The sequence below is a fragment of the Cheilinus undulatus genome, linkage group 21, assembly GCF_018320785.1.
Source record: "Cheilinus undulatus linkage group 21, ASM1832078v1, whole genome shotgun sequence".
Lineage (NCBI taxonomy): Eukaryota > Metazoa > Chordata > Actinopteri > Labriformes > Labridae > Cheilinus > Cheilinus undulatus.
Window position 1 is genome coordinate 26,657,992 of NC_054885.1, and position 16,265 is coordinate 26,674,256.

At 39.2% G+C, this 16,265-nt stretch overlaps 1 protein-coding gene across 3 annotated transcripts in view; it reads right to left on the bottom strand.

The window, feature by feature from the left end:
• olfm2a (olfactomedin 2a) overlaps nt 1–16,265 on the bottom strand; it is a 76,925-nt gene that overhangs the window by 39,454 nt on the left and 21,206 nt on the right. Inside the window, exon 1 of one of the 3 annotated variants that reach the window (XM_041777828.1) lies at nt 1,201–1,593. The exons of the other annotated variants lie outside the window; for them this stretch is intronic. Coding sequence (XP_041633762.1) covers nt 1,201–1,344 — 144 coding nt within the window. The 5' untranslated portion in view covers nt 1,345–1,593. Of the gene's footprint in view, nt 1–1,200; nt 1,594–16,265 lie in introns of those variants that run through there. 3 annotated transcript variants of the gene reach the window in all.

Consider the following 16,265-nt stretch of genomic DNA (forward strand, 5'->3'; position numbering starts at 1 on the left):
ACATTGTCACTGAGATTATATGATTTATCTTTGGAATTGTTCTCAAAATCGACTGATGAATTATGTACATTCTGTTAAAGATAAAAAAAATAAGATGTGAATGCTTTGCTCTTGATGTTTGACGTTTTCACAAAGGTTATAATGCGAAGCTGCACTCAGTGTAATATTAAGGACACATCTGATGCTTTAACAACCCCTTATGAATTCACAAAACTTTACTTCAAACAGATGGAACCTCACCCCTGAGACAAGAATGCCAGCAAATGCTCTGAGTACATATTTAAACACACAAATATACACAAATACACACACATTTCCAGATGGCTGCAGATCTCTTGGGATGTTCAATTTTTATTCGATCATTCTAACAGACCAAGGGATTTGCCTGTTGGGAAGGGTGCCATAAAAAGACACTTAGGATAAAGGCAAAGCAATTATTAACTGCTGATGAACCAGAAATGTCTCATTTATTCACCAGGTGTATATTCCTAATTATCTCAGTTCTCATTAGCACACAAGAGACATAAAAATGGGAAATTTCTACCTTTGCATCAAATATTCAAGCATTTGTGTAAACAAATGGTAACATGGAACAAAAACTTGTCTCAAAACCCCACTGCTGTTTCTGTATGTGTGACCTTACTCCATGAAGCCATAGAGGATCTGGAGACAGATTCAGCGAGCAGACTTTATACCTAACTGTTACATTGTCTTAACCTCCCCGACTTCCCTATCATCTCTGAATTTGAGCACCATCTCTCCCAGCCTGGAGGTGAGTGACAGATGAGATCAGCCTGAACATCACTCAGATTGGCTTTCTACCTTCCATCACCCTGTCAAAAAAACCATATGATTTACCACGGCTGTCCATGCTGCAACCTCCACCTCTCACCACCCATCACTATCATTCAGAAACCCACAAATCAACTTCATTATACTTAATGTGACTCATGCAGGAACATGTGCATCAGTCATGTTTGGCTGAAATATTGTGCAGACATGCGTGTCTGACCCTGCATCATCTCTTTAAAGAATGTTTTTCTAGTGACAATTTCCTCAGAAAGCCCTCATTGTTGAACATAAAAACACACTGCCTCACGACTTCACTCTTTTCTACTTTCTCACACTCACAGCAGCAGCTTGAATGAACAAATTCAGTGCACACACACTTGCAAAAAATTCAAAGAAAGTCTTACGCACGCTGACAATCCTCTCCGAGGTGCCCCCTCTGGAGATGGTGGTCCCATTGAGTCCCACCAGAGAGGGCAGGGTCTGAGACATCCAGTTGGTCACCATGGCCATGGTGCTGAGCACCGCCCCAATCTTTAGCATGGGAACGCTCATGTTTGCTTCCTGTGGGGCCCCGGTGCAATTGGCCCTACAGCCAGCCCTGCCCTGCCCTGCCCTGGACCTCAGCTCCAGTCGACCCCTCTCTGCTCCAGACAGACAGGCAGGAATTCAGCCAGGCAGATTGTGCCTCAGTCCGAGCAGCAGCAGATCCCCCAGAGCCGGTGGATCACAGCTAGCAGACTCTCACAGCACTGGCTCAGTCAAAGGGACAGCCAGAGAGCGGTAAGAGGAGCACGGCTCACATCCAACAGCATCACCCTGGAATCTTCCCTCCCAGAGTGACTGCCTCAGCCTCACCCCCTCCCTCTCTCTTTCTCTCTCTCTCACTCACTCTCTCTCCCTCTCTCTCTTCCCCTCTCTTCCTCAAGATGCAGAGCTGCGCATTGGCTGCCTCTACATCTCATCCCCTCCCCAATCAGCCTCTGCTCTGTTCCTGCCAGCCCTGTTTTGCATGCATGTATCCATTCTTTTCCTTTCCTCTCGCTGTCTTTGACATTTGGCTGTCCTTTCATGACTCACATCTTGTTGTATATGCGAGAACACATTTCTGAGGCGTGGAGATCAGAGAGAGACTGTTTTCTTAGGGCTGATCTCTGCTCTGTGTTGTGTGACATGTGAGTGCTCAGGGCTTTTTAAGGCTCTAAAGATGCTCTTGCATCCTCATCACTTTGTACCAAGTGAAGGACTGTTATGAAGCATGGTTAGATAAGATTTCTGGTTGGCAAGGGGCTCCGGATGGAGACGAGGCAGGTGGTTCTGTGAGGTATTAATGTGGGAGAGATGCAGGTGCTGCTGCCCATGGCTGCCTCTGACAGCTTGTCTGTCATTCTGTTTCAGGATGACATGTCTGAAATCAGGCTGTTGCTTGCACTTTCACGGTATCTTACTTACCCGACTCAGCCTGAGGCAGAACTATATCACTGAATTACGTTACAACGTCTTCTCCAGAGTCTCTGCAGAGAATGTTGCTTAAGCTTTAGGAAGTGCAACTTTTAAGTGCTATTACATTGCTGTAAGTGTTTGTGTGTAGCCTATCAGAGTTTTTAATACAGTTTAGATGTAAAACTGATCAGTACAACTTGGATCTGCTCTGCACCCACATGACTGAGGTATAATGCCCCTCTTTTTTTAAGCATTTTTGCTTTTATTCAAATGTCTTTAATCACAGTCACAGTTACTTTAGTCAGTTTCAGATATTTTGATGCCTGCTCACCACCTCAGCCTGAGGCAGTGAGGCTGATCACAGGACAACTTTCAGAAGTTTTCCAAAGTTTAGATTGATTCTATCAATGCTGTGTTTTTATTATGTCTTCAAATCATAGCTGTCTGCATTTTTACCCTCAATACAATTTGTCCAGATGCTATAATGCAGCAGGTGGATTTAAGGCTATCTCAATTTTCTCCTTGTCACCACTCATCTCAAGAGCTGACAGCAAAATACCAGGCTGCAGGCAGCGTCATTTTTATATCCTAAACAGCCATGCATGGTAATGACAGCAGGACCCACGCAGACAAAATGGCCAGGTCATCTCCATTCTTGCTTGCACCCTGGCCTGCTGACTTATTCACTTTGTCAGTCTTGCAAAGATTCCCCCTCCCCACCCCTCCACCCTGGGTGAGCAATACAGGCTCCTCTGTGTGGGGTTGGACCGTGAAGTGATATGAGAACAGACAGCTTACTGAGCCCCTTCCAAAATTTGTCTGCCCTCCTCAGCTCACCTGCTGTCTCCCACATCAGTCTCGCCTGTTAGGTTGCCTTCATTTTTGCAACAAGACTGCCCCCCTGTGGTTACATGTGAAATTGCAATCAAATGGGCCACATTCACCAAAGTTACAGTTTTTCACGATTGCTAAGACACATTTCTCAAACTCTTCTTCCTTTTCTCTGAACAATAAGCTCAGCTTTCAAGCTACTTTTACAAAACCTCTAAATCTGTGGTCAAAATCACAGAGTCTTAACTGTGCTCAGAATCAAACTGTTCTCACAGACACAGCAGTCAGAAGTCAAACACTACAGAGCAAAAGAGAGAACACTGTGGTCAATGGTCGCTCCAGGAAAATGGTAATGTTAGTTAAATTTCCAAAATAGATATTTAAAAGGAGAAAACCTTTCCATACCTGGAGAGGTGAATCTGAGAGACGTCAACAATCAAGACAAAACTCTCTACCACACTTACTGTGCACAACTCAAGATTTACAGTGTTGCTTCAAAACTTTGTATTACTCAGCCTTTCATCAGGTTGATTAGCTAACAACCAGATGAAGGTCTAAGTACCAAAAATGTTGGGACACTGTTGGAATTGAAAGAGCAGACAACAGTATGCAAATCTTTGTTGTCTACTTCTGTTTTTATTTGTCTCCCAAAACAAATATTGACAACTCAGCTTTAATTTACATATTGTTTATCAATCAGATTTTCATCCAGTACCCCTAATTTTCATTCTCTGAGAAAGCATCTGGTCTATCACTGTTAAATTTAATCTGATATTTCTAGGGATGGACAACACTGGATTTTTTTTCCAATATCTGATATGCCGTTATTTACAATTTTTTTTTCAGCTGATATTAAAATGATATTAAAACTTGTGTCAAGCAAAATTAAAAGTTTGAGGATTAACAAAATAACACATTTGACAAGTGTAAGGAATGATAATAAATGAATGAAAGACTTCAGCTGATGTGGGTCAGATGGTCCAGCCAAAAACTCCTCTAACTAATCTGTTTGTATGGCCAATATTTACAGCTGATAAAGGCAGATTTTTACAGCCAAAATATCAGTTGTATGAATCTCAGATGGTTTCCATCAATCTTTGATATCAACTTTACAGTTTTTTTCGATTGCTTAGACACGATTTTGAAAACAGGGCTCATTTTGTCAAAACACTACACACGATTCACACAGCCACACACATGAGTAGCAGAACACCTCAGATCCTTTGCAAAATCAAACACTTTTGTAAAAACTATAAACTAATTTACAAAAAAACATATTTTCTTACCATATGAAACACACATGTTTAATATGATTTAATTCTGTTTGAACCAGTTACACACTGCTGTGGCTAATCTAAAACACTTTCAGCATTTCTACTACTCAGTGATTAGAGTACTCCAAGTGAAGTACACAGAGAAGTGCAAATATACAATAAATTCACCAAACAGGGCACAAGACCAGTGCTGCGACTGATGAAAATATAATTTATTTCTCTCCATACACCCAAATCAGTCAACATGTCAGCATGGAAAATCACAACAACACATGTCCCATGTTCATGCTACTACAGTAGTGTGCATAACACTGTAAGCTCAGTAAATATCAGACAAACATAAAATACTGTATCCAGCACAGGTGACATTTACTGTAAAAAGAAAAAAAATCTGAAAAAAACTGAAAATACAGAACAAAAAATACTAGACATTATCTCGTCACCTAGCTGGACCTGGCCAGAGAATTTCATCAACATCACAGACAATATCCTCATTGGCAAGACAACGTGGGAAGAACCATCTTGAATGTCGACTCCATCCTCGCACAGCTGCGGCTTCAATTTGGTCACAGGCCTCCTCCATGGGCTGAATGAGGGGTACCTGAGTCGGGGGCTGGAGAACGTAAACCCTCCACTGCCATGCCCAGAAAAACTCTTTGATTGGGTTTAGATGTTTTTGATGAATTTGGTCCTCTTCTTTTTTGAGCATGTTCTCTTCTTGCTTCAGGTCTTCTTCTTCCTCCTTCTCCTCCTCTGTGGATTCCCCCTCTCACCCTCACTCTTCTTCTTCTGACTCCTTCCATTTTGGTTGAAGACAGGTGAACTGTGAATTTTTATAGAGCTTAAACCTGACTGGTGTGTCTACAATTAAGCAATCGTGTGATGGTGCACCTAATGGCTGTGTTTAACCAATGACTCATTGGTGTGGTAATTTGACAGTCAGTGCTTTGGAATTGCAATAAAGTGACATCATGAAATACTTCTGTGTCTAATGTATACAAGTGTGTTTAGTGTTTTGCAAATCACTGTGTGTATTGTTCTGCAAAAAGTGTGAGGCTGATATTGTGCTTATAGTGGTGCAAATCTGAGCTGATGTTTTGTTCCTTGAGTGTAAGGATTTGATAATTGTGTAATACTTTTGATTTTAGTGTTTATGCAGTCGAAAAAAACTATAAAAACTTTCACTCTCTAAAATGGTCTGAACTGGTTCCACAACATTAGAGGTCAGTTTTTTCAGTTTTGACTTGCTGTATTCAAACAGCTTCTACCACCTGTGGTTAGCATTCTGCATCACTAGTGCATTACAATGCAAAATGTGTTTTAGAGAGTGAGACTGCGGTGAGAGTTTGGCAAAAAAAGAGCAAATGAGTTTTGCAAATTGTGTCTAAGTAGATTAAAGTGTTTAACAGGGGGAGCAGTTCGATAAATGAGTTTAGGCAACTGACCGTTTGGTTCAGAGAATGGAAAATAGTGTTTTAGCAGTTGTGTAAAACTGGAATACAATTTTTTTTCTAAAAACCCTCTTATGCTCCTTTTAAAGGAGATTCTGACAATCACCAAAGTGTTTGCTCTTAGCTAAGAACAAATCCAAGAATGTTTCAGAACACTCTTATGATCATTTCGGTGCTCATAAAATGTTTGATTTTGTTCTCATCAGCACTCAGATATGATAGATTCAGAATGCCAAAATAGAATAAAATTTACGATTTTATTTTACTGCATTTTTATCGATGAAACACTTTTATAAAACAAATAATATGCAAACATTTCTGACCTAAAATGATTAAGTATTAATTTAAACATGCAGTGTTTGATCTTAGCTGCAAAATGTCAAATTCTGAGTATAAATTTAGCACGTGTGTAGGAGTTGTATTGTAAGACTCTCTTTTAAAATGATTAACACTCATCTTCATGCGTGGGCATTTGATGTGCTTAAATAATGTTCCATCATTTTTAACATATCAGGTTTTGTTTCAATCAAATTATACTCTGAAAAAATAACATCATATCCACTTTAGAACTATTTTAAAGCTAATTGTATCATATCTGATAAGCAGTCAGACCTCTGTCTAAATTAACATGATAGATGATCTCCTTAAAAACCTTTTGTATAAAATCAGATAAATGTACTTCCAATTAACAAACACCTGGCATTTACTAGTTTAAAGAATACATTTTTAAAAATTTTTAGAAAAAGATTGATAAATAAGGTCTATTGTTGCCATCGACACTGTAGTTGTCACTTTATGTATGAAGTAGCATAAGGAGGCATGATTTACTGCCACACTTTTCAGGTAAAGGAGATAAAATGTAAGAGAAAAAGGTCATATACAACTGGTTTATATTGTCATGTTTTCTTTGAATTATTATTTTTTTGTGCTTTTGCCTTTATTTGATAGCACAGCCAAGGCGAGACAAGAAATATTTGAAGAGAGAGCGTGAGGGAAGACATGCACCAAACATACACCAAGACTGGGAATCAATCCAAATGGCCTCCATTTGTGGCCAACTTTTAGGCTGAAGCAGCTAATGAAAATCTTTTCAAATAAAATATCAATCAATATATGTGAATATGTTTGTAAATGCATAGATGCTTTGTAATTTGCAAAGTCATATCTATTTTTATTATTAGGCTGACTGAAAGGAATGCAGTTATGGTCCTATTCACTGGGTGGCAGCAAAGATTTAAACATGGATACAGACATCCTTTACCCTTGTATCTGTATTTACTCTGCTCTCACACAAAGCCACAGCATGACAATTGGAATAGAAGTAAAGGGAGAAAATCATTCAGAATAGTGCTGATGTAACTTTTTGGATTATAAAGAAGCCTCACTGTCTCATGTTCAACTTTAGCCACTGTGCAAAAAAGTGATCAATACTTCAGGAGTAAAACAAAAATCCTTTGTTACTGCATGTTCATTTTCCAGTTTATTTCTTTAGTGACTCCAATTTGTACAGCTTCACAGCTAAATTTGTTTAATTATGCCTTATGCAATAGCTAGATAAATGCAAAAAAATATTTACACATGATTTATTTGATACTTTCCTATAGAAAAATCAAAAAGTTAACAAGCTGCCATGACTGCAGGGTTGTCTCCCTACAGCTCCTGGTTTGAATGCAAGCCTTTCTGAGAAATGAACTATTTTCTATTTTTAACATTTTATCACTTTATCTTAGATAATGATAATAATTTTAAAAGACACCAGGAAGAATCTTGGAAATTCTTAGCTGCTGATCAAACGTGGAAACCTTTGCACAATGCAGGCTTTTACTTGATGAAAAGTCTCTCTCTTAAAGAGCAGACGCTATAGGTAGATTCACTGATCACACTGAGGACATAACTATTCCTCAGTACCGGATTAGGACCAGAAATATTATGATAAGTCATTTTGCCCTCCTTGAGTGGCCTGTAGATGGTATCTTGTTGTCTATTACCAGGGGATTATAGAAATTATCTTGTAAGCTACATAACATCCCTCTACTACTGATATCAAGCAAGGTCGGGTAAGAGATGCATTTGATAATTATAGTGATGCATTTGACAAAAGAAAAATATAAATGTATTTCATAAATATCTAAATCAAAATATTTCACAATAAAACTAGTCTTTGATAATAAGCCAAGTAGAGCTGTTAAGGCAACTAGCTTAAATAATATAATCCATTTCACAATACTTAATGAGGAATATGTAACAGGTAGTCAAGTTTGAACGACTTTTATTATTATTATTTAATCAGGTTTTTGTAAACAATGTCTAAATTAAAACTAAACTATGTTAAGATTGTCTGATAAAGGTTAGGGTTAATATTTTTAATCCAACCGTCTGTCTCCCTGTCCAACCAGCAGACAGCAGCAGATTCTCAGTAGCCTCCACAGTTACAGCAGCCCCTGCAAGATGGCAGCACCCAACAAATCAGCTACTGGATTTATTTCAATACCACATCTATGGTTATCTGTTTACAGGGTTGGCAGCTTTGAGTGTGGCTTTAATATAAATTGTATGGCATCAGCTTAATTAAACTTGCACTTAATCACATGCACTACATGGATCATATCATTAGGGTTTAACATTAGTATGGAGTCATCAGTAAACACAAGGTTGGGTCAGGCTCTTAGACCTCAGATATAAAGGTTTAGCTTATTTATAGGGACTAGTAATGCTACCTAGGGAAATACATAAAATAGAACAATGGTAGGTATTTGCTAAGGTGTCTATATAATGTGCAGCCATTCTGCAGTAATTGATGCACAATCTGATGAAACATCATGATAATTGCCTGAATAAAGAAAAGGAAATACCCCTAAATAGGCAAATCTCTGGGATTATGTACTTATTTGCTCACTGAGTGATCAATCTCACAAAATTCAACAGAAAAAAGTAAAAGATTGTTGGCCCATAAAAATGTCTTTGTGCAACTTAAACAGTCTTTAACTGTGTCCATGTCCTTTTGTGTATGGGCATCAGAAGGTTTTTGGTGAGACTATTTAATGGTGGGCTTTGGGGATCTTCCTCAGATTGAAAAAATGAATGGAATAGATATATTTTCTAGCATTTTGATGCATTTTAACATATTTTGATTCTCTTATCTAGCTACAGCAAGAGAGACATGCTGTAGATGATTATAAAGAAAATGGAAGATGTATGATGGTTATTTTTATTATTATAATTATTATTATTCATCAATTTTCTATACCGCTTATCCCATTTGGGGTCACGGGTGCTGGAGCTTATCCCAGCTGTCACTGGGCGAAAGGCAGGGTACACCCTGGATTGGTCACCAGTCAATCGCAGGGCTGACATAGAGACAGACAACCAGGCACGCTCACATTCACACCTGCGGCCAATTTAGAGTCACCAATCAACCTAACAAGCATGTTTTTGGTCGTGGGAGGAAACTGGAGTACTCGGAGAGAACCCAAGCATGCACGTGGAGAACATGCAAACTCTGCACAGAAAGGCCCTCACTGGGAAGCGAACCAAGGACCTTCTTGCTGTGAGGCAACAGCACTAACCCCTGCGCCGCCGTACAGCCCCTATTATTATTATTATTATTATTATTATTATTATTATTATTATTATTATTATTATTATTATTATTATTATTATTATTATTGCAGTATTAAGGTATTTTTAGTTAATAATATCAGCATGTTCTCACAATCCAGAAAACATTCATGAGTTGAGCTGTCTTTTCACTAATAATCATGTCAATAAAATTATTGCCAAAACAAATGTTTTGTGGTTCAGTCAGGCTTTTATTTTGAAAGTTCCTAACCTCCCTTATCAGAGACTCTCCTGTTAGTCAGTTCAAAATAACCCAGCTCATCTCATTGTGATCGTTAAATAAACACAATAAACACATGTAATAATCAGATTTACTTTTGCCTCTATCAACAGTCAGCAGACATGTGCTGTCTGAACTATTCAAGAACTATGTCAGTTATAATCTCTGTCTGATTGTTTTTTAATTTTCATATATTAAGTTTAAACCTCATCAATATAAATCTGAAATGGCTAACAGAAGCCAAAGGAGCTGCCTTCAGAAACTCTCTCCTCATCTTCCCTTCAGAGGTTTTCAACCTTTCCTTCTTTTTCAAGGCATCTGAGACCATTGTTAATAACTGATGTATTGCTTTAGCTGTGTAAAGTGGAGTGCACCAGGACTCCTTTAACTTAAAATTCATTTCACAGGGTCCGGGTCAAATGGCATCTTTTGTAAAGTGATGGACCAAATAAAGGATGAGGAAAAACGGGCATGATGAGGACAATCTGCCATACCTCAAAGAATTCTCAGCTCTGCCAATCATCTGTCTAATCACAGAGTCTGTTGGCAGAACAAGCTTTCATTAAATATTAGCCAGAGAGAAAGTTGGCCATTTAACCTGTATTAATTTAATCCTTTTTGATTAATTTTCTCTGCCCTTCCATATATTTTCCACTCTAATGGTTGGCTAGCCTTTTTGCTGCTTCTCTGCTGTGTCATTATCTTTAATTCTCTGTTGCTTTCTTTTGTTCTCCTTCCCAATGAATCTTATTTAGCCTTTTACTTCCCTCACTCCTACTCCCTCTTGTCCCTTGGCCCTTTAGCAATGAGAGAAATGGCATCTTAACATGTGTTGTTCCTTAAGCCTGCCTGCTTCTCCTGTTTGTGTTCTGAGCTTTTACACATTCACTAATGTCTTGTTGCATGTTTCCACTCATACATGCTCCAAAAAGCTGAAGACACAATACTGTTGAAAGTCTACATGCACACATTGACACGCAAACAGAGCCTGTGCTTAACATAAATTTCTGAAACAAGTAGACCCGACTCCTAGCCTCTGGGTTTTCACTATAAAGGGCATTTTTAATCAGTTCAAATGGTGAAAATCCCCACCAACTGCAGAAATGGCAGCGTTCGTGCACATACATCCATGGATGGCAGCAGAGCGTTACAAAGCCCTGAGGTCATAGGGACAAGCTCCGGGTGAGATAACAATACGGGGGGAGTGGGCAGCACCACACACTCACCATTTTTCCACTGTGAAAACCACACAGTGAGCTATGGATTCACAGCTGAAATACAGGACCAAATTACACCTCAGCTAATTACACAGACCTCCTTCATAATGATGCAGAGCTGTTATGACTGAGGCAGCCGAGTCGCACACAAAAGCGGGCCCCCGCCTGAGCTTGGAAAGATGCTGCAGTCATCTGGTTCTAAGAATACTGGCTATTTCTCTGAGTCATAATTCATTAATTAGATGATGGACATGGAGGCCCACTGCCTTCTAAATATATCAACATCAAAATCATCTTAAACAAAGCATGACCCTATTGCCATGGCAACGATTAAAATGACATAAATAGGCTGTACCCCAGGGTTCAGGCAGGCAGACTGTGGTGTGCCTTCAACATGAAGTGTTTAATCTATTAACTGCTCCTGTGGGGCTTTGATAAAGGAAACTCATCTGGGTTTTTACATTTTATAGTTGCAACCGAGGCCACAGGAGGACCATAGAGTACACATGCATCATGCATACAGTAAGGAAATCACATTTGATGTTCAATTCAAACAGTGAGTAATAAATGCATTCATTCTTTTTTTTAATCATGATGAGTCTCTTGCTTTGTCTGTCCCTTTCAGTACACTTTGGATAAGCCTGTGCAACATCTCTATGCAGCCACAGTGATGTGAAATTAGTACAACACTGCTTCTTAATGTCTCATTTTACTTTAGAAGAATCAGAGACAGCTCAGTGGACAAGTCAGAAGTCATTTTTTTATCCAACATTCCCCTTTTTACTGTTCCCTTTTTTCTTTCCCAATCCAGTACAAGTTCCTTTTTCATGGCAAAACTCATGTCATAATCTTTGATCGCTTCAAAGTCCCTTTATGTATTTAAAAACCAAAGCAGGACTGCATCAGACAGGAAGTTGATAATCCTTCATTCACTCAGGAACACTCTTGTCATACCTTTAACCATTTTATTCAAAAATGGATATACGGCTATACATGGCTGAGAAGGCTCTGCTCAAAAGATGCTCCTTGAGTTAGTCAAGCAGCATGCTTTGACTTTTCAGGGAGTGCATTGCCAGAAACTCCCCACATAGCTAGATACATTTATGACAATGTGTATTAAATACAACAAAATAAAAGCAATTAATCCATAGTAGCATGAATATGAATATGAAGGTGGTAACAGGCTTTATTCTATTAAAGAGGAGGCTGGGGTGGAGGACATTAAGCTTTGCCAGCAGCAGCATGGTGCATCAGAATAAATCCAAGCAGAGATTAGTAAGAAGTGCATCATATTTGAATACAATGCTGTGTCAGAAAGTGGTGTGATTGGCTGTAGGAGCTGGGAGGAATTAATAAGGACCAGCTGGCCATCAGCTGATTTGCTGAGCATATGACTACCATGTCCAGCAGCAATTAACACCAGACTTAGACAATATAAAGTAAAAAATAAAACAAAAAATGTTTAAAAGTAAAAGTAGAACTTCAAATCTCTGACATAATTCAAAATTTGAATAATTTCACTGCCCTAATTTTGACACTCTACTAAATACTATTTGCAGAACACTTTTTAAAACAAGTGTTCTGTACCCTATCAATCTATCTTTTGTAAGTTATTAATTAAAAAATAATAATATAGAAAGATACCAAAATGTAAAAACGACATCTATTTCTTTAGATGAATGTGTATGAGAGGTAGAACTCTACAAAAAGCTGCAGTGTTGCTTGTGCCTTTTTTTTTAAAAATTGCACTAAAACACAGGAAACATTTAGATACCAAAAGTTGCCTTTTTTATTTGGTGCGATTTAATTAGTGGGCAGGTGTTATCCTGCAATATTTTTAATTGCAGGAACATTTATCAAGAAATTAGACCAATGCTGGGTAGTTAATGCCCTATTTGCACTGGACTAGTTTTACCAATGGACCTCTGGTAGTACATTACAGACTTCACCTATCCTGTGTGAATGCACCACACCAAACACTGATGTCAAGGGATAATTCACAAATGATCAGAGGTCCACAGGCAATACTAGTCCCCTGCCACGGTATGGAAATGGGTATCAATAAATATTTCATTTCGCCAGTATAAATAGTGTAAGTGTAATCATTATGCACTGTGTCGACCATTAAGGTAACTGACAATATTGTAAACACTGTGGCATGATAAATTTTATTGCTTAAAGATATTACATTGAGGACAATAACCCTGTATGCCTACTTTGCATCAGCACAAGAGAAAGCCACATGATCTGCTATAGGTAACCAAATAACCTTACTTGGAGATGTAGTCTGTCTTTGTGTTTTAAGTGCATGCATGTGAAGCTTAAATTGTGCCCTTTTTGAGAGCATGTCTTCACATATGCATGCATGTATTGTTTGCGTGTGTGTCAATACGTCTCCATATTTGTGCCCACTTGCATGAGCTCCACTTTCTCTCCACTGAGCTGTGAAATGTCGACAATACCCGCTAATGGTGGTTGCCAAAGTGTTGTGTGAGAGGCTCAGTAGAGTTGTGACATGCACGTCCTGTACAGTATCTCGGTCACTGTAGTAGGAAACAAAAAGTAAGGACCTAAACAGCATTCCTGCCTGAGGCTCAGCCCAATACTGCTTAAGTACAATAACGGCTGTTAACAGGTAAGAATCTGTCCTTCTAGGGGGAACATGGGAGAAAGAAAATCAATGTTGTAAGTGTCTGCCTGGCTGTATTGACTGTAACACACCTTCAATATACCCTGTGGTGAGTCCATCCTTTGTCTTTGCGGAATAGCTCATAGAGCCTGTCTAATCAACCCCCACTGAAGACAAGGCGATGCATTCATAATAGATCACAAGTCAAGACTGCACATCTGAGACCAGGATTCATAGCAGTCCTCATAACCCACACTTCTCTCAATTAGACTGTAAAAGGCTGTATGAGTAGGTCTGCTTTTACTTGCCTTGCCTTATCCTGTGCAGAAATGGTATTTGAACTGAAGACAAGATTTATTTTTAAGTGTATTGTTACACAAAAATGAAATAGTTTATTATCATAATAACTTAAGCTTGGTTTATGTAAAATTAAAAGGGAAAAAAAAATAACAAGGCTTATTTTAAACCTGCACCTTATCCCTTTCAACACATCACAACACTGAAGAAACACATAACAGACAAATAAATTATACCGACACAAATAATTTTGCACTTATGTTATTTTGCATTGTTGTGTTTCCCTGACATCTCACAATACTTGAACTTTAAGAGGTAAAATTGCATTGCTGTACTTTTTTCCCACTAAGCACACATTGCATCAGAAAAGTTGCAGTTCAGTCTACTTTAGGGGCCTCATGAATATTTTGTCAGAACATGCATTCAAATTGTATTCATAGAAGGACTGATTGCTCCTGATTGCTCCCTTGATTACAATCTCAACAACCCATGGGGGCTTATACATTATTATTTGTAGGGTATTTGGTATGTATGAATGGTATATGGTTGAATATCTGATAGCTCAATCAGGCGCATGCACGTCGACACATTTTTCGTGAATCTTTTCAAAGGAAAGGCTTGATCAAAGCAATAGAGGAGAATGACGATGCAATCAGCTGCCATGCATTCTGCAGCACAGCATGTCTCCATCCACTGTTCTGCACCTACTCATGCCAACATTACCAGCTGAATACATTTCAGTGCAGCACTTCCTGTGATGAATGTGCCCATTTGAATTGCCCACACACACAGAGGCACTTGCGCGTTAGCACATGCATACAGATGCGAATTCAAACGCACACAATTACTATGATCATTTCCTGGCTCTATGACCTGATTAGCAGTGACCCACAGAGCACAGCCTTCCCTGGTTCCAGCAGCAGAAAGCCACCGCCACTACCGACCTTTTCTCCCGCCCTGCTAATCAAACATTCTCTGTGTGTAGAGGGAAAGCTATTCCTGTAAATGGAGTAATTACTGACAGCAAATTGTGAGTCTTCAGGCCAGCAGAAAGGTATCTGGGGCTCAAAGAAAGCCAGCTAATTGAGAATGCCCCCCTATTCAATACGCCCTTCAGTGAACTTGAGGCTCTGGCCCAGTCTCTATCACCCAGAATGATTGAGTTTTTCATCCAGATGGTAAGTTGTCTTCAGCTGAGGGTTGGCAAGCTAATTTTTCTTCAAAATTGCACAACAGCAAAACTCATAAACACATCTATTTTTGAATGCCAATGTTTACGAGTCTGTTTTAGACCCAAATATAGAGCGTTGCGGCTGATGATGGGAGCCTTTTTGCATCTGAACTGCTGCTGTTGAGAACCATTTCACTGTTTTATTACTCTGCTGGCAGAGTGCTTTGTTTCATTAAACATGTATTCATCTATTTCTGCAGAAGAGCTCCAAGCTGATCTTGCATGCTTTGCCCCTTTTACCTTGTTAGACGACTGAAGAGACAAGCACTACATTTGGCCTCTGTCTGACTCATTGTGTACAAATATCACCCAGTCGCAGAGTGAAGATATCACCATGATTGGCTAATCACTGAGGTAGGTTACACAGGAGGGAAATAAGCCAAAGAATGACAAAGGAGATAGACTTAAGGGCTGTAGAAAAGGCTGTAATATGGAAGAGAGGTAGAGAGCGAGGCAGAGAAGAAAGAGAAAAGGGAGGTTGATACATTTGAAACTCCCTAAGGTGATGAATTTACATCTTGTCTGTTTTCTGCCACGTCTGCAACAGCGAAACTAACAGGACCAGAGAGGATTGGGGCGATCCTGCCAATTACAGTCTGGTTGACTGAGAGTTTGCAGCAGCCAATTGTGAGAAAGAAAGGAACAATGTCCTTACACTGTTCTCAACATGGTCAAGAGCAAACAATGTCCATCAGCTGTATGTGCATATTAGTAATGAAGGGGAAGAAGCAGCCTGCAGTGTCGTGTCCAGCGTCTTTGTCTGGGCTCACACTGCAGCCTCCATTTGTATCCTCTGTCTCCAGGTCATTAGTGCTCAGAGAAGCTGTAACATTTAATTAGGGCCACATTATTAGTATAACACAGGCTCAGTGTGCATTGGAGAAAATCCCAAAACAGCCTCAAACTCAATATTACATTTACAGCCACATGGAATTCTGGGCAAAAAGGGTTAGCCGGAACTTGTAGAAAAGCAAATTAGCTTGTCACTATGAGCATTAACGGGGTTTTGTCTTGCTGCTGGAAAGAGCACCAAGTGTTATTAGTATTAATAAGGAGCCTTGTTTTAACTTGTGTCCTTTGTACCTTCCTTTAACATCCTGCTGAAGATTCCAGTCGTATAATCTGCAGAGTCTCAGCTGCATTGTCAAAAATGAGGCTCCGCTGATCTGCTCAGTGATTAAGCAAACAATCAGACAGGAAAATATCAACAAACTGGAGAAAATGAGTATACAGAGCAGAAATGAGAGGGCCGTACATTGAATATT